We start from the raw sequence: 26,799 nt of genomic DNA, 5'->3' as shown, positions 1-26,799 counted from the left end.
AGATTTTTCAGAGAAGTGTGTACAGTGCACATTTAGGGCACATGAGTAAAATGTAGTGGAATATGTTTTAAAAGTAACCCTCTTTAGACCACTCCTATGTCCACTGTTGCTCCTGTCATTATTATTACAGTCACTAGAGGTTGCCGCCTAACAAACGTAAATTTGGGGTCTAATTAAGCTGTCTCAACAAACAACGTGGTGGTATTTTGAAGGAGGACAGTCTCGTAATTCAATAATTGCTGGGGATAAGACTGAAATCAATACCATGATGTTAAAATTATTTTTAGACATCAATATGCGATATAACAGACTTATGTAATTGACTGTATTCCACACTAATGCTTTAATACAGACAAAATTCTTCCACACAACTAATATTTGTAACTGTTTCATAACAATTTGCTTAGAGTCATTCATCTAAACAATTAAATCCCCTACTTTTTATCCCCTGCATGTTTCACATTAAAAACTTTTCATGTCGAAGCACAGCTAATTAACTATCTCACACACACACACACACACACACACAGACATACACACAAATACACAAAACCCTGACAGAAATACAGGAAACATTTGCAGCCGCATTGTGTTAATTGCTTATCCACACTCTTTCACACCTCTATTTAGAATTCTGAATAGCTTGTGATATAAAAAATGCAGCAAAGCTTCAGCTCTGAACTAAACATGCAGTACAGAGTGAGAGCAAAACAGTGAGAACAAGAGAACAGTGGATGATTGGACAGGAAACCGCTGATGGGTATGTCTTTGCACAGAGAGTGATGGTCAGACTGAGACATAACTTGAAAGAGAACATATGAGTGTAAAAGGAGGAAACAAAGAGACAAGTAAAGGAAAGAGACAAACAAAAGAGCGAGACAAAATACGAGAATGTGAAGACAGCAGGGAAAGTATGTCGACTTTAGACGCCCCATGTGCATAATCAGGGAGCTACACTATACATGGAAAACTGCTGATGCCAGGGAGTCTGTTCATGTGTTTGTGTGTGTCCACTCGCGTTTCATTAACAGCTCTTGCTTTCTCACAGAAGTTAAAAGGATAGGTGAGGGAGGAGAGAGCAAGTGAGGGGGAGGCAGAGCATGGCCCATTCTTCTCTTCCTTCTCTTCACTGCACTTTTCAGTTTCATTCACTCACGCTTTGTGTGTGAGAGAACAGAGAAAGTGAACTGCTCGTTCAGTCAAAACACTCTAAAAACTTTTCCCGTCTTTCCAATTTAATTTCCCCATAGGCAAATTCTCTTTCTCCTATCTGTCCTCATCAGAAAAATTCTACTTTTTACTGCATGCAGCAGCACATTACGGCTACAATTCTTCTGCCTGCGTTAGAGGATTTTTTTTTTTTTAGAGAATGCGTTCCTTGTTTCTACTTCCAGTCCTCAGAGGGCAGAGCTGGCAGGAAGCAGGACCGTCGTGCTCTACAGTGGGACTCATTTAGATTTACTGTACATCATTAGGATGCTAAATAAAGGAGTAATGTAGTGCAAGCTCGTCAGTGTTGCAAAATGAGGCCTGACGGGGAAATCAACACCCCAATGTGACACTGATGATTTCATTACAAGCTAAAGTGCAATTTCAAGCTTCTGCCAAAAAGTAGCCCAGCACGCCTGTCAGTAGTCAGGGGCTAATGTCTTTTTGGCAGCAGCTCACTCGTTAATCCAATTAGAAATTAACAAAACGGACTGGATGTCCTGACTGCAGAGTTTAATGTCAAATTATGGGTCACTGTGCTCCAATACCAGACCTCAGAATCAGACAAAAGCAAGTATTCAGTAAAAGTATTTAGAAAAACTGCCAGCTCCTGGTGCTTTACCTTACAAAAATAAGTTATTCCATGCGGCAACCATACAAAATGAATGTTTATGGCCGGCATCTGTGGCTAAGTTGTAGTTATAGAACAACAGAAACACAAACTCATTCAACAAACAATGCCACTGAGCCTCCAACGAGCAATATAAAGTTTTAGGATTCCTAAATAAATTTCAAATAGAGAATTTGTATACTTTTGTAACCAGTGCTTGTCTACAACTTTTTTTGCAGCAGGTGTCAATAGTTAATTTCTTTAGTAATCAACACACTCAGTAGGGCTTGGTTGCAGAGAGTTGTGGTAGGCTTTAAAATGATTTTCATTTTGTTCTACTGAATTTGAGTGCATGTTTTTGGGTTTGTCTTCAGGGACTGGGCCTGTAGCAGTGTGGCTCATGTAGATAAGGCCAGCCAGTCCAGTGGAGAGCTCCTCTACCCACAGTCCTCTAGATTGTGGCTTTAGTTTGTTTTTTTTCCTTTAACAACATAACACATGTTCAATAGATCCACATCCACTCCTAAAACTACTGCTGTCAAACATTTCACCCTACTATTTGTTTGCGTTTATTCGGACCAATTTACAGTGAATAAATGTACTTTAGTATTCAGCATATCCATGAATTTCCTCTTTTTGTTCCAGCCTAAAGGTCAGACCAGATTTTGTCTGGCAAAATGTACCAGTATGGCACGGCAAAAAGCGGGAAGGAAAGGTCAAGGAGCTACAATGGCTAGCAGGCTGACAACAGCATTTCGCAAGTTGTGAGTAATACAGCTTCTTATCAAACACTTCCTGTGTCACTGTCCTTGCACACACTAAAGCCCTTCAACATCCCTGCCTCTATGTACAGGGAAAACTGGAGACAGTGGTGGAGGCAGGGCCTTGTTCATTCCTATGAAAGTTGGTCAGTGGTACATGGAGCCAAATAAGCTCAATTTTTGCACTATGAAATTGGACCTTCTGTATTGTGGGGCCTATAGAGGGCCTATAGAGCAACTAGAAACGTATGGCGGCTGAGTGCCCGATCCAACCAACTGAGTGGCTAGTTTCCAGTTTAGTACTGCGCTTACTGGCATGGGAATGAAAATGATTTAATCGTGTGGCTCTTCTAGACTTTCTAAATGCTATATGACCGAATGGATCAGATCTTGATAGTTAAACAAGTCATTGTGCAAGAGAACTTTTACAGATGTCTCTTTCTCAATGTAAGTCTAGTAAGGGGGGAAAAAAATGTCTTTTTGGGCCCCATGGTATCATGTAACAGACCCGGGCTGTGTAATTTAACAGTCCGGGTAAATTAACAAGGGCTCATTAAGTGTCATTAAGTGTCCTGGTAAGCTCACCTTTCTTTATCTTTCTTCCTTTTTATAAAAATCAGGTTTTCAGTCATTTTTCTTACTATATATAAGGTGCAGATTCTGTATTAAAGAGACAGGTGCTAAAACAAAGCGTTTTAGACAGAAGGTGCACACAGGCATTATCCGGCAGACCATTTCAGAAAAATAATCTGTTTTAACATTAAAGCATGTAAACATGTTCAAGAAGAAACCCCAAATACAAGTATGAACCTAAAAATTTGCATAATATGGGACCTTTAAATGCAGCCATAATTAATAATATCCGAGCTTTTTCTGATTTAACATATCAAACTCTCTGATATTTTATTAGCATTTTTACATCACTTTGCTCTTATGCTTTAACACAGTGCAAAGACGCAAAACAATCTAACTTTGGAGAATTTTTAGGTGTAATAGAAATAAAGACCGACTTCTAAAAGAGCATGCTCATTTTGCAGTTTGAGTACAGATATCCTGCTTCTGTAACAGCCACTGCTGTGACCATATATTATTCATAAGCATGCACTTTTCACTGTTCTTTAGTGTTGCTGCTGCACAATGTGATACAAACAGTGCCAAAGCTTGCTTGCTGCTCTCTCCCACCATTTTCTCCTCCATCCTTCCACCTTTCCCATGGCTCTAATTTCAGAAAGCACAGTTGGCTTGAGTTTCCCCCCAGCTGGCGGAAAGAATCAATACCTCCCCTCTTTTGTCTTTCCCCTCACTTCCTCTTGTCTCAGCCCCTGCATCCTCTGACCATCTCACTTGGTTTCTGCATACTCTGCCTCTTTTTTTCCAAGTCTCTTCATTTCATTAACAGCAGGTTTGTTTTCTTCCTTTTCCTCCTTGCACCATCCGTTTCCCTCTGCTTTGTGTTTTACTGTCTCTTGCTTTCTCTTAAATCTCCCTCCGTATAGACCTCCATCCCACCATCTTTGCCTTTCTCATAGTCAGTGTTGTTTTGCTGCCTTTCACACCTAAGAGATTTCCTTTCCAAAAACCTTCAAATTCATGAACATTCTCCTATACACATACTAGCATTCATAATCAGCAGTGAGAAAAGCACTGTCCATTTCAATATAACACTTAGTCCAGAGCTTGAATGCAGCACACACAGGCATGAAGATCCTGCAGGCATGAGGATACAAGCCACAGATGCTCAAAATAGAACCCATCCAATCACAAGTGCCAATGTCACCCTGACATGCAAGACTCCTGCACTACTTTATGCATCCTACATTACACACACCAAGCAGAAACTGTCTTTGCTTTCTGCAGACAGTGAGCACACTGCACACGTACTGATACTGACCGAACTGAAGGAAGGAATGAGTTAAGAAGGAAATCAATTAAAGGAGAGAAAGCTGTTGTTTTTTTGTTCATTTGTTCTAAAAAAAAAAAATACAGTATTTAGTGTTAGCTTAAAGTTCCAGCTGTCCTCCTATTCAGTTCATTATTTTTGGTTTGTTTTATGAATGCTGTCGTCTTTCTGCAGTGTGCTTCCTTTAGTCCACTTGTCAATCAAACAGTGTGAGCTATAATGAGATATAGCTGCGTGCGCTGCGTGTTTACAGCATCTTCTATGTCTGGCCATAGATTGAATAACTATATTACAACAACAAAGACAAGAAAACTAGATCTAATCATGTGTAAATGATATGAGTAAATATTATAGTGATGATCATTTTATTCAATAAATTTCAATAAGTTTTCAATTAGAGTCCTGAAGATTCAATGACAGACAAACTCAAATATGGCAGAAATGTGAAAGCACTTATCAGAATTTATCCCACAGTCTTATTTTTATTCTCTGTGCATAGAGCTGACATACGTTATTTTTAAACTGTTTTTGTGTATTTGGTTCTAACTTGATTTTCATGATGTAGAGATTTTACACATCCTGCTGCCCTAGTTGTACCAAGTAGACACCCAGATTTATTTATGTGGTGAAATTCTAGTCAGTAGTAATTCTAGTCACGTTGTTCTGGGTGATCGGGGTGACAGTCTTTAGCCTATATGACAGACTACATTTTGTATAAGTATATAATTTGTGTTTAAACAACCTTAAAGGAAGACATGAGGCATTATAATACTTCTACATGTCAAAAAGCACAAAAAATTACAAATTTTAACTTTACTTTTATCAAAAAACATCTGTCCACTGTCCATGTTATTTGTTGTTTTTGTTGAAAAAAAGGACTGTTAAGAACATTTTACAACAATTTTTCATCATTAGGTGATTTCTGTGTTAAGATTCATTGGAATGGGTAGGGGAAGAATGCATATAAAGTATCCTGATCAAAAAAAATGTTATGCCAATTAATTATTAGTTTATTTAGAGTAGAAATCCGCAATTACAATATTTGTTAAGTGGGTGAGCTGAGCATAATTGGCTTCTTAATGGGTTAAAGCAATCATGTTCAAAGTCTGACCCAGGGGACAATTGCAGCCCCAAAAAGCCCTCAGCTTGTCTTTCAAAGTATACTAAATGATTACCATTACATAAGTTAATCAAGCAAGCTCATTTAGCATTTATTTTCATTCACTTCACAATGGCAGGACAATCATATACTTTGTAGAAATGCACCAAGTAAGAACCGTGTAGGTAAAACTAATGTGTTCTCATAAATAGACAGTAAACAAGCAAACTAATGGTTACCTGACACCAGATATTTCCTGCAAGGTAGCCGACATGGCCACGGCAAAGACGCATTAAGTCATAAAAGAGGGCTGCTGCTTTCAGGAGCAGTGGAAAATTGAGTACTTTCTCACTTAATGAATTATGAATCATTTGCATGGGATTTTTTTTTTTTTTTTAAATAACCACCCGTACACTGCAAGAAGCCACTGGCCCCCAGGTATTTTCACATTATTTTATCAGACCACCATTCAAAAAAAGTCTGGACACTACTGGGTACAGGGATCACAAGCAAAACAGTTTGGTAACTACTGTGCTATTGGACTGGATCATCTTTTTTTCACCTTAATAGATAAAGATTTTTAATTTGTCTACTTGTAAAAGAATATATCGACTTTGGCATTATTGACCCTCCTTGACTAACTCAAGGAGTCTGGGAAACAAATAACGAATGAGGCCAAAAAAGCTGAGTGGCACAAAAAATGAAGAGGAAAGAAGCATATTGTAAATTTAAAGTATAAAGAATTGAATATGAAAGAGGAGAGGGACACACAACAAAGAACAACTACAAAGTAAAAGAGAAAGAACAGATGAAGACACCGACAAAGTAGTCAAGATAAATAGAGAAAGATAGAAAAACATGAGGCAGAACATAAATAAGTAAATTAGAGAAAAGAAAACTGACTGATGCATGAGCTCACTGGGAAAAAGAGAGGAACATTTTCCGTCTACCCCATTAAAAAATGCTGGTTTTCCTGATGGAATATTAAAATATGCTTTCAGGGCAAAAAGTGCTGCTAGTTTTGAAGTCAAAAATGGGAACGCACTGAGACACACATACAGGCAGGGTGTTTATGGTTCTGTAAGTTGTAATAATGTTTACAGTACACTGCTCACCTCCGGGGACCAAGTGTCAATCTGAGTTTGTGAGCCACTCCATGTCCCTGTGTGTGTGCGTGTGTGTGTGCGCACAAGTGTGTGTGTGGCTACTAGGGACATGACTCGCCCGAGTGTGAGTGTGTCATCTCTGCACTCACCGTCACCAAAGTGATTGACAGCAGAACTAATTTCACGTTTATCACCCTTGGTAGATTGACGGATGTGTGTGTGCACACAAGTGGAGCTTACAGAGGGACACTGAGCAAGAGGCCTATAGGCAGCATTTGATTTCACAGGGGCCCTGAAAGTCAGAGATTCACATCATAAGTCAGAGACCCCTCAGTCGACTGAGATTCCTTCAAGTCAAAAAGTCTTCTATTTTTTGTCAGTTTGTCTGCACTGTATGTGTTTCAGCCTTTTGCTTTCACGCTGCTCTTGGGTACCGGAAGCTGCAGACACAGAGGCAGGTGACTGGAGGAAGAGAGGCTTTGCCCAGTCAGGCTCCAAGATAACGTTGTAGTCTGCCTAGAGGTGGTGAATTTACAGCTCATGGAAACTTAATACGACAGTCTCTGGCTTTTGTTTGATATTTAGTGTTGGTAAAAACAATGCTGTTGCCTGTTTCTGATTCATTGTGAGCATAGTTAGCTTGTTTATTATATTACGCAAATGTAGCTGTCACCCTGAACATTGAGCCAAACCCTGTTCAAACTCTCAAACTCTGAATGGGAAAAAAAGTAATGAATGGTTCATACGTACTGAACAGCCAAATCTGATTTGACTGACATAATTCACAAACACATACACGTTTGATTGATTTATACACATTAGGTTTTATTATTTAATTAAGGGTTATGTCAGGCTGACACTTTCACACCATTGTCATGGAAACCATACATTCAAGACAGAGAGATTTACGCATGAAATTAGAGGACAAATTAATGTACTATGAATGTCAGTAATATCAAATGAAGTACCTCAAGGTGGAAACAGTTATATAAATATAAGGAAAAAGAAAAAAGGAAGTAAATCAAAACTGTTACCCTGCCATTTCTTGAAACATAATCACATACATTTCTACCTCTTTGAAATTGGTGACTTTCTGATAGTGTTCATTTTTTCCCATGAAAAAAAAATGACAAGTAGTTTCTATGGCGCCAAATTAAAACTACTTAAACACATCAGCGAGCAACACTGTTTCACTGGCATGTTCCTTAGGACCAAAGGTACTTGATACTGCCATAAATGTCGACTGGAGCACAAGATGTGCATCAATCTGCGGCTAACATTATCCCTTACAAATTCACAAATCAGACCATAGACTGTATAAATAATGGATGTAGCTACCGTGACGTTACCCACTGGTTTGTGAACTGCTATATTTTTGACACATTTACATCTTCAGTGAGAATGAACGAGCTTGGGGACGAGTGCCACACATAGATAAGGGAATATAGAGAATTGACCATTTAGATCAGACTGCATTTACATATATGCAGTTGTACAGCACTGTGTTATCCCACTTGTACACAGGCATACACACAATTGCTTGTTTAGAGTGCTGATGAGCTGCAGAAATATTTGTGCTTTTGAGTAGTCTTAGTCTCAGGGGAAAGCGGGGAAACGAGAAGGCAGACACAAGCAAAATACCGAACACAAACAACAAATCATCTCTCCCCTGTTCTCCAAAACACTCCACCAGAAATGAGGCTTCCCTTTAAATCATCTTCCATGCAGATTTCAAATATCTGTCTCCTGTTCTCCACTCTTCATATCACACTTAAAATACAGCAGCAAATTAGAATTTTCTGCCCTTTTCCACTCCCTTCGCTACACAAGTACGCAAAAACAGGGAGAAGTGTCGTTTTTGTGGCCCGGCTTCAATGTTGTCGACTAATGTCTGCCCCTCCAAAAAAGAGAGAGAGAAAAAGTTCACCTCTCTCCTCGCCACCCAAAAAACTAACATAAAAGAGTGGGTGAGATTACGTCACATACAGTGTAAAATGCAAAAACGTCTCAATTGTCAGCACTCGTCACCCACACAAGTACCAGAATTGAATTCCTAATTACAGCTGCACAAAATATCTCAGTGTCTCTGCCTCCTCTCGATCTTGAGGTTAAACTAATGCCATTAAACAAAAATGACACACGGTGAGGTCTTGCTGACTGATTACAGTCACCTATAAACACACACTTGCTTGTCTTTCCTCTTACACACACACAAACACACATTCCAAAACAAATGTTGAGCCAATCAGACTGATAGTTTTGTTGCCCACAGACATCGAAGGTGAGCTCAGTTAATGATGTGTGCCTATTATTTAACTAACAACCATTCCAAGGACTCATAGTGTCATTTGGATGACATCCTGTGTGAAACATGTTTTGTCCTTCACACATGCTAATGCTTTGACTTTAAGCAGTTTCAAACTGTACAATCTGTAGACGTTAAAAGAACAACATTCATTACAGCAGCTCAAAAAGCTTCATCATTTTGGATCACAAACTCATGTTTTCCCTTTTGCTTACACTCCTTCACAGCAACTACCTCTGCCAAACCTAATCATGCTATAGAGGCCAGAAAATTGTGCAGAAACTTACTGCCAAACTGCAACATAAAGACGGCTCCACTGGAAAAAGCCCAAACTGTGGGTGAGACGGTGCAGCACAGTAAAGGATAAATGTTAAGTCTTTAATTTGGCCAAAGGCAGGGTTGTATTACTACATCTGGACATCAGGACTGAATATAAAAAATATTCTCCACAGCAAATAAAAAACCTACGAAACCAACCAAGATCTAGCACTTCTATAGAGCCATTTGTTTGATCTGGAGAAGAAAAAAAGGCCTATGCATAATGTGCTACCACGATATGGTATGTCTAATCACTACAAAAGGGTGGATAAGCAACCAAATTATCTAACTGACCTACATGTTTCATTATTATGTATCGCTTTAGAATTTACTCACACAAAGTGAACACTGAAATCAATTTATACTGACAAGATTGTGTTGGTTAACACTTTATATGGATAGTCTGCCTACAGATATATTATAGTGTATTTGTAACATTTCAACAGCTTAGTTGAGATCCAGCTGTTTTGCATAGCATTTTGGGTAGTTACTGATTATTCTTATTGACAACATTTATGAAGTCAAACCCAGAAAAAGTCCCAGTCCCACTTTAAGACTATCCATGTTTAAACCAATGCTGAAAAAAGAGGATTTGAACTGAATAGAGGGAAGAAACAAACCTGTGATAACAAAACCAACCTGAAAAAAAACCACACAGATAACAAAAAAAAAGACTGCTGACACACGTCCACATGAAGCATCCTTTCTCCTGAAAGCAGGAAGGTTAGAACATTAAATGTTTTGGCCATCCAGCAGTCCAGCTAAAAAAGAAATAGTAACTAATCCGTCAAGCAGCAGTAAATATGTCTTCCCTATGAATTATGCAGTTGCCTCCACTGCCAGTCAGCAACAAATAGACCACTTTTCACTCGTTATTGACACAATCATCTTGGGGCAGCCAATACAACTTTGGAGATGTCATAAGATTTGACAAATTTAATTTGAGAGACATGTTATTTTGTGTCTGTGTGGTTACAGTCTAATATAGCTTGTGCAGCATATGCACTGGGAGGCTAAACCACAGCCCATTTGGGCGCAGATGTTGCATGCCTTATAGACAGCGTGTAGAACTTGTTGATGGTTGAGGGGAGGGATTTATGCCTAAATTACGGTACCTGACCTCACTTCCAGTCATAAAAACTAATGCTCACCCAGCAAAACAAAGCACCCTGCAGTTCAATCTGCTCCAGACTGGTGCATTCAGACATTCTCAACCCACTGCAGATGTAAAAATACCAGATAAAACTGCTGCAAAGCAACAGATATCAAAGAGGTATTAAAAAAAAAAGCCAAATTCATCACATGCAGTGGATGGATGAGTGAGCAAGCAATGAAGCACCCAATCAGCGGCCCAATCACTGATTATGAAAACCTCACACTGCTACAGTGAGATGCATCATTAATAAAACTAATCAGGACAGGCTGAGATATTGCGTGGTTAAATGAAATGTCAGCCATAGTCCTCTCCCTGAAAACACAACAAAGACAACAAAGCACAGACATGGCAGCCAGACAATCAGAGGGCTGAAGTGAGAAACAAACAAAACCATTTACAAACAAGTACACAAAATCAGCTGTTTGTGTCACAGATAACACATAAGGGGCCGTCTGACAATATCTCTGATTTTCTTGTGAGCTCTGGCTTGATATCTACTCTCAGCTCAAAAACCTTTTTACCGAGAGCTGAAGTAACTTCCTGCAGTCGTCAGTGTTGCCAGGCAACTTTGTTGTCGAGGACAGTCTACCAGGAAATGCTGCGGCCTGCAGTGAGTTCAAAGACAGCACTGTGTCTCTGAAAGACTCAGATGGAGGCTGCTGATAATGGAAGATGGGCGATATGCACAGACGGCGAGATGAAGGGGGACAGAGCTCCAGCACTATGGAGCCACTATTAAGACCAGATAAGAGCCGAAAAAATAGGTGGGTGGGGGGGTGTATATGGATGAGTGTGTGTGTGTGTGTGTGTGAGCATTCAGAACCGAGAGTGGGGACAGTATATCATTCAGTCCATCTTTTTTTTCATACTTTGTATGTACACCGAATGTATTTTTACAAGAGTAGGAGACTTTATGATGTCGTCTGATGTGGAGGTGCAAGCAAAAGTAAGGGAGGTTTTATGTTTGCACATGAAGCTGAGAACATACACACACACACACACACACACACACACACACACACACACACACACACACACACACACACACATGCACACGCACACACACACAGACACGCGCACACACACACACAAACACACACGTGTGGTCCAATAGTAGTTTAATGTCTGGAACACTATGCCATTACATTTCAATGAGCTGCTGATTAAAATTAAAAGGCTCTAATTACACTGCAAATCGGACTGCAGACATTAAGGTGTCTGAGCACTGAACGAGTTGGAGTCTAAAAGTCTTCACAAGAGCAGCAAACTGTGGAAAACAGGCCACTTGAGACAACATGTACCTGTTAATGTGTGTCTGTGTATGGAGAATACTCAACATTTTCTATTCTGTGAGGACCACAGAACGCATTAAAAATAAATGTCGCCTCGCACCGTCTCACACACATATATACACGGGCTGTGACAAACACACACGCATTAATAATAGCCAACTAAGTACCAAAGTTCAGCCTCAGCGTTGCTTAGGGAGCAGGTTTCAATACCTGCAGCGAGAGCTGGGTTCAGCTCTGAAGTGGAGGCCTTCACTGTGGGGACTGGCACAATGTGAAATGCAATAACAACACATAGCAGGGAAATGCAAGGACAGGAGGGAGGGAGGGAGGTGGAGAGGAGGGTGTCTGGAACAAGAAAAATGGAGGATGAGGCTGGGAGAAAGTGAGACCCCTGGTGATAATCTGCAAATGCTGCAGGTTTGATCCTTCAGCCGTGTGCGTGACTCCTCATACACATCTGTTTTAGTAGGCTACTATAATTGTAAGGATTTAGCCAGTGCCAGAACAGATCAAAAAGACAGGCTGCTTTTACTTTTAGCACAGAGATCTTATGGCATTATCAGCTATTTCTTGCAAAATAAATACCTATCATGTTTTCTAAAAAATCTTTCTTTATATTAATTGATCTGCTGCTCGTAACTTCAAGTAAGTTCCACTATTTTTTTCTGACTTTCAGGTTCTTTATTATGTCCCTCAGCTTGGAACATGTTTGTTTATGCATGTGTATTAAAAATAGTGATGAATATTTTAATAGTTACAAACAAGGAGCTTGCTTTTGTCTCTATCTTATACACTTTTAGTTGCAGATTGCACACACAGCCAGTTTGACAAGCAGAAATATGTTACTGATACAGGCAATTATGCCTAGTTTGCATATATTGTATGACATGTGAAGTAAACACTGAAATCAGACTGAAAATAGAGCTCGACAGTGAAATCATCTTCTACATCTTAAATGCAAGGTTTGAAAATATTCCTCCTGCAATCAACAGCAGTGAGTGTTCTCACACAGACAGCCAGCGTGATGAAGCTGAAACGTGTCCCTGTAGTGAGTCAATCGAGGTCTTCTCAAGAATAGTAAACGGGTACGTGCGTGAGCGTGCATGCATAGCCGTACTTGCTGATACTAGTCATCCACATTGTCGCCTAAGGAGCAACATCACTCTGCTGCTTCGAATTGAAATATGCAGACAAGAGTTTGTAGCCGCTCTTAAACACACACAGGAGGAGACATGGTTCGTCACTTAAAGAAGACAAGCTGTTGTGGTTTGAATACTGCAGAAAAAAAAAAATCATTACTGAAGCAAGGTCACATCACGAGTCTCACATAAAGTTTCTCTCTCTCTGTTGCACTCGCATATAACCATTTCTCCATCAGTATCATCAAGGTCAATTCTCTCTTCTTTAAATCACCATCCTCGTCTTCATCCTCCTCTCCCACTCTTCCCTCTTTACATCTATCCATTCCTCAACTGGGCCATTACCTGAAAAGGCCATTACTTGAAATCTCCTCTGAGAGATGAGGCTCGACTTTTAAGTGATGCTGTCATAGTTGAGCCAACTTTTCGGCAACACTGAGAGCAAGTCCAACTGCGATATAAATGATTTTAAAAGGCTAAATACAAGGCGAGCTTTGCAGGGAGTCATTTCGCATTTTTTACCCATACAGAGTGCACAATTGGTGACAATAATCATAAAATTGGTCTCGACAGATGCACTCCAAAACTGCTCAAACACTCATTTACAGAATTGCATTTACTGTCTGCACGCTTGACATCTATTTCCACCCATTTTCAAATTGCATTTTCATTTTCACACTTTGGCAGAGCACTAATGTCTCCCTCATTTGAATCACAGGTAGATAGAGCATTAAAATTCCTGGGGAGAATCCAGTTGTTTTGCAGACCAATTATAAACGGAAAAAAATGAAGAGCATTGGGAGTTTGCTCAGACTTCCAAAGTACTGCTTGAGCGTCCTCGCCAGGAAAGCTTTTTCAGTTTCAGTCAGCCATTTCTCTTCAAGTCTGCCAACCTTTTTTAACAAGTGGTCAAAACCCTTTGCGAGTGCAAATTCAACACGCTGACACCTGCCTGGACAACTAAAAGGAAATACTGCTTCCTGGTGAATAAGCTGCCTTAACATCATGCTGCAGCCACATGAATATTTAACAATATTTTAATACGTTGCTATTAATTTTGTACGCTTGATGATTAAAAAGTGATTAAGTGGGGCTCCGTCATAAAACTTTTTTTTTCCCTCCATTCACTCAGAAGCATTTTCCCTGATGTAATAAAATGGTCTAGTTAACCTGAACCTTTGGGAAAATGCCTGTGTGACACTGGAATAAAAAAAAGGGGAAAGAGACAGCAGGAATCACAAGAGCTTTGAGCCTGACTAGTATTGGCTTCGACTCGAAACACAAAGACATACCTGTTTGGCGAGGTTGACAGCATCAGCGTGAAGTCGGTCTCTCAGATGAGGGTCCAACTGGAAAGCTGGTGCAATCTCCACAACCTTCAAAACAAAAGAATTTTATCGATAATGCCAAAGTGACTACAAGACTGTCAGTAGAAATGCAGCAAATAGTCAAAATAACAACAGCAACATATTTTAACTCAATGATTGACACTTTCAAATCCTGCAGCTGCTCAGCTTTAATAATTCATTGTCACACATGTGGTGGTATTTGGTTTAAAACTAAATTAAAATGTCAGTTTTATTCATTTAGCTTGACACTGAGGCTGGAAATGCAATTCTCCAAATTCTCTTGGGCTGCTACCCATCAGACCTCAAATAACTGTAATAATGTGCCAGTGAAGGAAGATTTTAATTTAAAATCCATAGACAAAGTGTTAAGATACAGTAGTGACAAAGCACTGTAGAACAGCACTATGCTACCCTGCAGTGTCCCTGTTAGAGTGTATGTGTGGCGGTAGCTGATGGTGGGGGGACAGCAAACTTTCTTTTTTTTTCCTTTTAAATGTGCATGTCCCTTTGTATTGTATCCCCTCTCTAAATTCTGAGGTTTTTACGGGTCTGAACGCAGCACAGGTGGAGCTCTCAGTGCACTCTGAGAATGTGGTGAAATGAATAAAGGAATAACGTATAGGCCATATATACTGTATGTCAACAGCGCTTCCGATAAATGGTGCAGCTCCAAAAATAGAAAATCTATTTGTGACAGAAAATGTTTTAATCACAGTGGGCTGCCACAAATAAATGAATGTGCAGGAAACAAGATCCATCATGTTAAACTGCTCTGTCTGCTGTTTGGTACTGGGCAGGCGTAAAGAAGCTCTCTTTGACTTTGGTATAGAGAAATGTCAAAATATTCAAAATTTCTCCCAGTTCACAACTGATTCCCTGAAGCAGAAGTTCCACAGACTAACATTTAGTAAATACCATAATTTGTTTTCATTTCCCTACAGTAGCCATCAGTTTGATACACTATATTAGCTTCAGCAAAACAGATGGAGTGAATCATTTTAAGTGACATTCAGCCTTTGATTTGGGTGGGTGGAGTTTGCCATGTTGGAGCCTGATCTGTTTCATTCCACTGCATCAAACAAGTCAAACCATCCAAAAGAAATAATTGAATCCAATTCAAAACAACATGACCCGTGTCTGATTTTAAAAAAATTAAAAAATCACAAGAACTCAATTTAGAGTTTTATCAAATCTTATCCTCCCCTCAAAAAAACCTTCTCCGAGTAAGAATTGCACTTCCAAGATGTAGGAAAGCTAAAAATATCCTATCGTCGCTCTACCATACCTAATCTATTTCAACAAGCGGCTATTCTTGTTTCTGAGATTCAAAAAGATCTTAGATTAAGGGCAAAGGCAGATTAAGTCTCACAGAATCAAAGAGCAGCAATTCTGGCATGAACACAGCCGCTAATATGATTATCATCTATAATTTGATTAAAGGGAAAGGAAGAAAGTGATAAAAACACATGATTCAAACTGCTTTGAGGTGACAATATCTAATGAAATATTACACATGTTAATCAGCTTCCTCTGATGAAAGCATTGTTATATTAAGTGACTATTAGATTACAATTTCAATTTTCTCTCTCCTGTGGTATTCAGAAATTTTTGTCATTGTGATCAGGTGTAATACCTCACTGTAGCACCAACTAATGAATGGCATCAATACAATGCTTTATACTCTTAAAATATTTTTGTTGATCCAAGTTGATTTGGTGGAGAATTACGTAGCTTCTGCAGTTATTGCTAAGACTCCCATTCACACAGCATTAGCAGTGGCTAATTTTTATTGGCACATAATCCTCTTACCCCCCGCTGCTTGGGATGTCTGTGATACCCAGGGCCACCACTGCCATAATAATCATTGCTATAATCGGGCCTTTAATCACTGAATTTATTAATGTGTTGTGTAATTGGCCTGTTTTCCTAAATACAAGGGAAGTAAAACACTTTGGTATTTTCAGCAGACTGCAGTGCTTGCAGGTGTGATTCCTCCTAATGACCTTTGTTTAATGCCCGCACACCATCACCATCCACTTCACGCTAATCTGTGTAATACGGCAGAAATGCCATGAAGATAATCTCGAGTAAATCCAAAGATTAAGTTGGGTTAGTTGAATTTTTAAATGGGGACTTCACCTTTTGGTGTCTGCGCTGAATGGAGCAGTCTCTCTCGTAGAGGTGGATGACATTACCATATTTATCGCCTGAGGAAAGAGAAAGAGACAAAGAGAGAAGTAGGTGAGAAAATTACACGAACAAAGAAAATTAAAAGATAATAAGGGGTATGAAGGAAACGAGTGGTTGAATTCAAGTAAAGGAGGAGTGAAAGGAGCTCATTGTTCTTAATTCACTATGAGACACGTCCATCGATGGCCTGCTTAGACCTTCGGCAGCCACAGACTGTCTGCATCAAACTGCTGACAGCATCAGAATTTTAGGAACAGATTTGTAAAATGTGACTGCTGCTAGAACCCACATCTTTAAAAGGTCCAGTGTGTGGGACATTGTGCCATCTTCTGGTGAGGTTGCAGAATGCAACCAAATTAAACTTAAGCCACATACAAGCGACACATGGGCCACAATGCAATGCAAATGGACATATCTAGAGTCAGTGTTCGGTTTGTCCTTTCTGGGCTACTGTAGAAACATCAGTGGACACCCTGGAGGAGGAGCTGCTCTGTATATAGATATTAACGGCTCATTCTAAGGTAAGGAAAACACAATAAATCTTATATTCTTAAAATAAAACATACTGTGGGTATGAATATTATATTCCATTTCTGCCAATATATCCCCCTGGACCTATCAATTAAACAATATGTAGATGTAACGAAGTTAAATATGCACTTTATTCTCAATATATATTTTTAATCCATATTTGACAATTTGTAATTATTTTTATTTGAACATTTTATTGGGTGTTTGTGAATTTTATCTCAATTAGTTGTTTTTATTTGTTGTTATTGTAATTTTCCTGTAGAAACTGGCCCTTTTTGCCCTTCATGGCTCTTGTACCTCCTGAGCTTCCGTAGCTCCTCCTCTCTGCCCTCACAATGCTGCTTCGCATTGATGAGGGTAAGTTGTGTGAGAAAATGCTCCGACATTATTTTGCTATTTACATGTGAAAATGAGCTATATAATCCGTAACCCTTGGTGTGTGGTGTTAACAGTTGTTAATATAATGATATACAGCTGATTTGTACTGTTCAGAACAGTTTTATTAGCAGTTTGCACGATGTTTTCGTGTAACCGTTATTGCCGTTATAGTAACCGTTGCAACACTGTGTACCGCCAGAAGTCACATCCTAATGTAGAGCAGGAGATTTTCCACCTTATTCATTGTTAAAAATGTGTTGTTTAGGAGCTGAGGTGCAGACAGACCAACAGAGGGCAAATTGTGTGTTTTGTGTCTTCTGCAGGTATGTTTTTGTTTGATTTATGTTGTAATTTCCGTTGTTTCTGTTTAGTCCCCCCCTTCATCTGTGCATTTTTACCTTGTCCACGAGGTGTCACTGTTTGTTTCATGAATATACTCTTAAATGTTTTTGGGTGATTTGTTAAAATAATTAATTAGAAAATTCATGGTTTTCAGTCATATTTGGCCTGGCTTCGCAAATAATTTAATAAGCAATTTGTTTGTTATAATAATGACATATTTATATGTAATTTTATTGCATATGTATATATCGTTAATAGACCAGACAATGCTGCTTCGCATTGATGAGGGAGCTGAGGTGCAGACAGACCAACAGAGGGCAAATTGTGTGTTTTGTGTCTTCTGCAGACCAAATTAAATTCTGGAAACCAGTCCCCGTGTCAGCCTCCATATGTGCCTTAGCCACGTCTGTTACATATACAGCAAGAAAAGACACATTCTAAGTGTCCAAAGACAGATGGAGCGATCTGGGATCGGGAGTGCTACAGCCTTCAAGGCAATGGTCATGTGACAGGCGGAGGCAGCCAAAGGCATCAGTAGGCTACTTTCTGGTAGCATTCTTGCTGGCATGACCACATAAACATAATGTTGTGAAAGCCACAGTTAAGAACCCCTTCATTCGGAGAAGTAAATGTCTTCACAGTTTCTTTATCTACCACAGATTTTTTTCTTTAAATACTTTAATGTGCAGGGAGTCCAGCCAAGGACTGGCCAGAGAAATGTGTGATAATGAAAAAAGTACAGCATCCACAAAGAGTTTTCCATTAATAGTAATGTATATATGAAAGGCATGGATGAGCTGTACAAGGTACAAGATAATACTGTGGGCTGCAATTAAGGCTTGGCTTTAGGGAGAAAATCAAATATCACAATGTTTTTGATTAAATACCATAATAACTACATTGAAAAAATACTGCAGGTTCGACGATTGGTGCTTTCAAAAAAATGTGTTATTTTCTAAACTGAATAATCATTTAGTCTATAACACATCAGCAAAAGTGACAATTTGTAGAGTGATGATTTAAAATGTCTTGTTTTATCTTTCCAATAGTTCAAAACATACATATTCAGTTTAAGATTACAGAAAAAAGGAAGCTCCGACAACTTTACTCAGATATCATTTTGACATACTTTGCTAAGTCCTAATACTACCTTTAAAGACATACTATGCAAGATTTTCCTAAAAGATAAAAAACATAATAATGTACAGATTCATACAGAAGTCATCCCTCTCAGTTATGTGGAGGCGTATTTTTAAATAATTTCTTATTTTCTACATATTTACTGTGCTCAGGATGTTTATGGACATGTATCACCAGCACTCAGGTGATGTCAGAGCCTTATTAAAAATGTAGAGAGTAGGTGCAGAACTCATGTTTAAATATGACAGCAAATTGATTATGCAATTAATAACATTTTTCTGCTTGCTTTTTCCTGTCTTTATATTGTAGTGCTAAATTTTACCGGATATTAATCGCACAATCGTCTGTGCCTCAAAATTGATATTCTAGTCTAACAGATTGAGACTAAGAATTTATTTGACCCATCTCACGCAGTATGACTGGCATGATCGCTGTTTTCACGCAGCGTTGAATGGCATAAAAAGAATAAAGGATGAATGAAAGTTGAGAGAAAATGCAAAGGCAGAAGAGACAAAGGAGACAGCAGGAGGTTAGGAATGGAACAACAGAGAAAGGAGCGGGGAGAAAGGGAGAAGATAAAAGAGAAACTGGAAAACAATAAATTGAAAGTGAAGGAGGGAAGTACAGGAGGGGGAAGGCAAAACAACAGAGGGCTGACAAAGACATGGCTTTTAACAGGTAATTCAGAAAATTCACAAAATCCCTTACATGCCCTAAAGACAGTAATTAATCACAGTGACCACACACACAGAAGTACACTGAGGTAAACGCTGACGCGTGCACAAACGTAAACACACAAAACACACTGGTGCCAAACCACTTGCCCAAAAACATAAGCGCTCAGAGTAATGTAAACGTGAGCGTTCATGCTAGAATATGTTCAAAGTGCAGATGCACTTCCTGCAAGCGCCGGGGTTGCTTTTCTATTCCATAATACTGAGTCTTAGTTGAGTTACGTTCCTATAATGACAGGAAGTAATGGCTGGAGAATCCTCTGCTGGCTAATAAAGCTCATACTCTCTTGTTGTTCATCAGTCCTTCTTCCTTCCTGAGCACCATCACTAAGTTTAAGGACTTGTATGCATCTTGCTTTCTTAATGAACTCAGATGAATTCACATAAACAAAAAATGGCTACATAGTTAAATGCAAACACAAAGGAAGTCGTAAATGCACTTACCTAGGATCTGTACTTCAATGTGTCTTGGCTTTTCAATAAACTTCTCAACAAACAGGGCTCCGTTCCCAAAAGCCGTCAGGGCTTCGGAGTAGGCCCGCTGGTAATTCTCCTCAAGTTCCTGACAAACACACGAGAAAAATCCATACATGTCTGAGTGAGTGCTTCTATTCAAGCAGAAAGTGAGTCACAGCAAAGGTTTTGTAATGTTTTTCAAGGACTTTTGGTGCTGCACAGATAACATTTCAATGTCCTTTGATGTCTGCATCAGGTCACTTTATTTAATAGAACTTTTATTTCCTGTTCCTTTTCCCTTCCTAGTCATTTAAATGTGATATTATGCAGTTTTCTTTTTGCTTTTTTCTCTTTCTTTTGTCACAAATTTTTACACCCCCTTAGGGAGCAAGATTGTACACGATGTCTCTGGGAACAGGCCGAAGGAGGTCACGACCAAGCATGCTGGAGGTCATGACACAATCTGTGTTTGTCAGGCTGTGATGTCCAGCCAGCCCATCCAGTCTCCTCCACTGGGGAAAGACTGAGTCACCATCATGCCCCCTCGCCTGTGCCTCAGTGGAAGATGCCCGAGCACAACCTCTCCGTCATCTCGTAGCCTTGAGAGAAAAAACTCTTGAAGGCAGAACAAGCTTCTCAGAAAAAGAAAATGCAAAACTGGCATGAAAGTTGACCAGAAAAAACGACATTTCAGTGCCCGTAATGTCCTACATCTCATCAGACCAGATGAAGGACACCAGTAAGAGGAATTAGTGCCACCAAGGTTAGCTGACTGGCTTCACTCTGCCATATCAAAAATTTGGCAAAGAAGGCCTCAACATGATTTAACCACAGTTGATGCTACATGCACATGCAGTATGTTGTTATGACTGTTTATTATTATTCTAGTTCTAGGAGTACACGGAAAATCCCTCCAACAGACTCTATATGTTTAACCGCTGTGGCTGTTTATGTGTCATGTATTAGAAGATGCTGTCAAGTGTGCAATCTTCATTTCTCTGTTCCTTTCGACAATCATCTGGATTGGGGCGCCCTGCAGCTCAACTAGTAGAGCAAGCACCCCCATGCACAAAGTCTACGTACTTGCCGCAGCGGACATGGGTTCGTTCATCCCCTCTCTCTCCCGCTTTCACTCTTAAAACCTGTCCAGTCTAATAAAATGGAAAAACCCCAAGAACATAATCTTTAAAAAAAAATGTTTTTAAAACTTTTCCATGATTTTTCATTTTTTGGTCTTGTCCCACCTGCCCAGAGTCTTTCCAAACATATCAGCTTCAAAATCTATTCAAACATAATTTTGCTGGCATAAATAAAGGGATGAAGAGGGGAGAGACTGAATGCAAAGAGAAAATAAAAACATGGGTAATTGTAAACAAAATGCCACACTGACATATTCGTGCTACGTTATGTCGTCAGCTACAGAAAATAAATTAACCGTTTCACCATTTAACAATTTCATTGCACAAAATTCCATGATTTTTCAAAACTTTTATTGATTTTCACTAATTCCATGACTTTTCCAGGCCTTAAAAAATGAGATACCTAAACTGCAAAACTTTTCCAGATTTTTTAATGACATTGGGAACCATGTGCATTAGTTACATAAGGCTCTGACAAGGTTCAGTGGTATATTGTAGAAAATAAATCTGCAACTATTTTGATAATTCATTTATCTTTTTTGTCATTTTTGAGCAAAAATGTCAAATATTTGCTGGCTCCAACTTCTTAAATTAAGGATTTCTGGTTTATATTTTTATTATTTGTCTTCTGTGATAGAAAATTAAAACTTTCCAGTTTTTAAAGGCTGGATGAGCAAAAAAAAAAAAAAAAAAAAAGCAATTTAAAATGTCACCTTGGGCTCTGGGAAACTGTGGTGGGCATTTATTGCCATTTTCGAACTTTTTATTAAAAAGTTTAAATGATGATTAATCAAGAGAATAACTGGCAGATTACTGAATAATGAAAATACTCAACATCTATCTTCTAAAACCTAATTAATCACAGCAAACTATAACTTTCTCAGGATAAGATCATAACTCTTCCAAATGTGCCTAAAATTGTCAGTTTATGGCCAGAAAAAATGGCTTCTACAACAGTTATAACTGAAATAAAGTTACCGTATAATGAAATAGCCATTTGTAAAAACATAAGAAGCTATTAAAAAGACTACTCGCAACTTGCACTGAGTTATAAGTGTTGGAAAAGGAATTTAAAGTCACACACCTAGCAACAGTGTAAACTCATCGAAATACCTCTGTTTTTGCAAATGACAGAAAAGACTTTTGAAAGACTCAAAGTTAGCAGAACTCCATTTGTACTCCTTTCACATCAGTTCAGTCCGTCTGTCAGCTTTGGCCACTGGAGCTTTGATACGTGCCGCTCTCCTTTTCTCTTTCTCTTTGGGAAAGCGCATCACGTCAAAAACCAAGCAAAAATCTGGCACTTTAATTCTGCCTTGCTTATCAGTAAATATACACATCTCATCCTACAATATGCTGAGGATAGTTAGGCTCACTCTGTTAATTCAGCATACAAATGACCCACGAGCTGGCCTTAATGGAATTAAAAGGCAACCTACGCATAGTTGCTTGAGGTCCCAACAGTGCAGAGAAACCTCTTTACAATTTCCTCACATCATATCAGCTGGAGCTACTGAGGCCCCAGTGACTAAGCTGAATAACTAGAAATGTCAACAACTAATTAATTAGACTGGGGTACAACTCCAAAAAGGTCATACTTTCCAATGGATTGCCGACATGTGAGGCTCAGTGACTACACTACAACACAACAATGCTAATCCTTGTGTAGATCAGTGAGTAAGGGCAAAGAGCCAATGCTGAGCAGTCATTTAAAATGTGACATGTTTCTCTGGATCAAGGGTTTAGTAATGTCACAGCCAGTCGGGCCAACCAACCAAAAAAGGGGAATTACTAAGAGCTGCAATGATTGATCTATTATTATTTGAGTCTTTTAAGAAATAACTCTATGATTATAGCTTCATCCATGTGAATTTTTTTTTTCAGTTTTGGGAATCACTAAGGGACATTGTTCACCATTTTATAGACTGATCATGTGATCCATTAATCAAGAAAATAATTGATAGATTAATCAACAATGATTATCATTTCATCATTAGGCATTTACATTTTTTTTCATAAATAGCCTATGACTTCATAAGTTATTGTTTAAAAAAACATGGTTTATGAGGTCACAGTGGCCTTGAGCTCCAAGCTTTGACTGCCAAATTCTAAAAAGTGCATTCTTGAGTCCATGTGGATGTTTTTGCCAAATTTTAAGAAAACACCCTGACGGCCTTCGTTAGATGTCGCGTTCACGAGAATGGGACGGACAAATTGACAAACTGAAAATATAATGTTTCAGGCCATGTCTATTGCCGCCTCAGGAGGATAAAAATAATCAATAGTTGTAGCCGAAAAATGAATTATCTTAATTCGCACTTTGCGTATACAGTGCTTGAAGCATGAATTAAAAAGTAGTACAAAAGTGGGAGTATGACTATTTTTTAGCAGGAAAACTAAGTGACACATAACCTTATTCATTGTGACTTAGATATTCTGTTTTTTTTGTTTTGTTTTGTTTTGAAACCCGAGCGCAGAACTAAAGAACAGTAAATGCTACCAGCCATGAGGAGGTGGTAATGCTTTGTGCAACTCTGATTCACCACTGATCTGTGCCCACTTCTATCTCATCGGACAACAACCAGCTGCTTGCTGAAAATGTTTGACATGGTCAAACTTGAGAAGCAGACACACGGGAAAGTTGCACGCATTTACATGGGCAGCAATCACACACACACACCCCTGCAGTGCCCCCACCACTGCTGGCACGAAATGCAGAGCTGCCACTGGGCCTCAAATGAAATAAACAGGGGTGACAACTTGCCACTTCCTGATGTTTAAGGGCCTATTGGACTTCATTTTCCCTTTGAGATACATATTTTGGATGAAATAATTCACTGAAGGACATTAAATCCCTTCTTACTGTATATATTGATGTTCTGTGGACACGTTCTGCTGTTGTTGGTTTATTTTACCATTATCAATGTACAAAATTTACTGAAGAAAACATCATCACCCTTCCACTGAAACAAGGCAGGTGAAATAATATTATTGGACCTGCTTGGCCTAGTTTCCAATAGCAATCAACAGAGGTGAAGAGTGTTTTTCTTGGCGTATAAAATTCTGAATTTTTCACAAGCATCTCCCAAAACACCACTTAGAGCGAGCGAGCAGCTGTTAGCTGTCCATGCTGAAAAACCTTATGAATATGTTTTAAGTGTTCGGACTTACCTAACAGTCTGTAAATAGTACAACTGATATCAGCACACAGCATTCTCATTGGAGCTGAAACAGACAAAAGGGGCTCTGTATATGCACACCACCACACTTGGTGAGTTATGTAAACGGGGCTTGGCAATATATTCATATTAAATAGATATGTTTATATGACACTTGATATTGAATATTGCAATATGGTGTGTCTTTTCCTCTGTTTTCAAGGCTGCTTTCCAACATAGTGATGTCATATTACCAGACTGTTTCAGCTATTCTATTATTAACCTTTACCCACTTAATCATTATATCCCCATTGCTGATTATTATTTCTATATAAATATATATGTATTTATTTGATTTTCTCCATCTCCATGGCCTTTCTGAAAATGCATATCATGTATACTGTAGCCTCTTAAACAGGCTGTTTTTTCAGTTTTCTAAACTTTATCCATCAGTTTCTAGTTTAAAGTAGACACTGGACAAAATGTATAGCATGCCTGCAATCTGGAAGTGACACGTCGCATAAGCTTTGACAGACAAGTGACTCAGTCATAAATTGTTATTTCAATAGGAAGCTTTGACCCGTAACCAGACATTGTATAACCAAGACAGACACCCACATACTAGCACAAGCAAAAGAAACTTAAAAGTGAAGTCGCAAGTAAGAAAACGGGATGTTAGCCAGATGAGTCCAATATCATTTTAGCATCATTTGACAGCACAACAAAACTGTTCAATAGATCTACTGCAGAGTAACATGACAAAAAAAGTCCAGCTCTGGCTTACATCACAGTGCTGTTCGGTGATCACAGTTACAGCCTGTCATTGTTGTCTTGGTGACGGCACCCTTATATAGCTGTGAAGAGGGAGATCAGGAGGAAGGTGGCAGTTTGGTAATGCTGGTAACATTTTTCTTGCCTACACCTTCCCATCTCCTGACACTTTTGTAACGCTACTGTATGTTCTTTATATATTAGGGTATTTTATCATATAGAGATGGCTCATGTTGGAAATTTGATGCACACATAAGCTGAGATGCATATTTCAAAATGTAGCCCCTGGACAACTATAATATTGAAAGACATTATTGTCTTAATGTCCTCTGATGATGCTGGAAAATGAGCAACACACAGAAATACCTCTGGCTTTACTAAGTGACAGAAGCAATTTCAGAGTACACACACCAAAACACACGGGGTGATTGGCGGCCGCAGAGATAAATGACCAGGCTATAATTTCCAAGAAAATTCCCCTTCATTCAAAACAAACAGAACATTAATGAGCATGAATAACAGGAGGAAGGCCCCGCCATCAAGTTGATCGAGTTGGGTTTGTTTTGTCCTTGCTGGACACAAGTCAAGACAAGATTTATGTTGTTAGAGCAAGCTGTTAAATTACATCTCTCACAGAAGTGATAATGTACAGCAGCGGCTAATGGGCTCACCTCGTACTCTCTGACTACCCTCATGCCGCGACCACCTCCTCCATAGGCTGCTTTGAAGATGATGGGGAAGCCGTATGTTTGGGCGAACGACTGCGCCTCCTGCAGGCAGGAGATGGGTGAATCTGTTCCTGGGACCACAGGTACACCTAGACAGGGGTGGGTAAAGTAAAAGTGGAAAAACATGAGAAGAGAAATATTTCACTTTTAAGATTCAAAATGCTGTACTTTATTTCGATAAATGATCAGTACATTCATTTAGAGGGATTTATATATCATGTGAGACCACCATAGAGAAGAGTACCAGCAACTACTTTCACACTGCTCACAAGGTCACATTTTAATAGGGCTTAATAAACAGAGCTTAATTTTTCACAGTTTCTTGCTGAGGCAGATGGAACGAGTTAAAGGCTGAAAAATGTGCTCTAAAAATGTTCATCCCCCACAGACTAAATTAATGCTTGGAGAGTAAAAGCCAAAGCAATGCCAGGGTGAAAGGTGGAGGGAAAAGGGTGTGAGTCACTGCACATTTGGTTTGAATTTTGAGAAAAACTCAACAATATTACTACAGGCCTCAGATAGATTCTTACAATCACGATCTCAGTGCTTCAGTTATCAACTTGCACGATGTAGTGTGACATATCCGTTTTACTGATTTCACGTCTGTTTACCTCCTTTCAACTGAACAGTGACATTACCTTTGCCTTTGACTTATGTATTTAAAGTTAGTTTTTGTGTTTTTGATAGGTGAATTTGATAGTGAGGTTTGCCAGTCAGCTAGCCCAGCTAGCTACTACAATGAAAAGAGCTGTCAAAGTTTTGAGGGCCGTCAGCTTTACGGATCTTTACTGCTCGCTGTTACAAGACAGTGCGCATCAGTCACTTTAACACTTTTCGTAGGTTTTCCAAGCACCAAGTGTAATGAGTCAACACAACCTGGCATTATCTGAGCTCTGAAAATCAGACAAATGTAAGTTGTTGGGGTTTTTTTCAGTTTGATAAGCACCTCAGTGTCTTAAAAAAATAACAGTTTAAGTCAGTCACACAG

General features: G+C 39.1%; 1 protein-coding gene across 2 annotated transcripts in view; it reads right to left on the bottom strand.

Annotated features, from left to right (window-relative positions):
• pcxb (pyruvate carboxylase b) overlaps positions 1 to 26,799 on the bottom strand; it is a 350,229-nt gene that overhangs the window by 298,216 nt on the left and 25,214 nt on the right. For both annotated transcript variants that reach the window (XM_042512173.1, XM_042512174.1), the window contains exons 6-9: positions 25,755 to 25,900; positions 20,004 to 20,121; positions 16,384 to 16,451; positions 14,188 to 14,271 (exon numbers count right to left, since the gene is read on the bottom strand). In XM_042512173.1, coding sequence (XP_042368107.1) covers positions 14,188 to 14,271; positions 16,384 to 16,451; positions 20,004 to 20,121; positions 25,755 to 25,900 — 416 coding nt within the window. The remainder of the gene's footprint in view (positions 1 to 14,187; positions 14,272 to 16,383; positions 16,452 to 20,003; positions 20,122 to 25,754; positions 25,901 to 26,799) is intronic.

This window comes from Plectropomus leopardus, chromosome 23, assembly GCF_008729295.1.
Source record: "Plectropomus leopardus isolate mb chromosome 23, YSFRI_Pleo_2.0, whole genome shotgun sequence".
Taxonomy (NCBI): domain Eukaryota; kingdom Metazoa; phylum Chordata; class Actinopteri; order Perciformes; family Serranidae; genus Plectropomus; species Plectropomus leopardus.
Note: the sequence above shows the minus strand (reverse complement) of the source record. Positions and strands in the feature narration are given on the sequence as shown.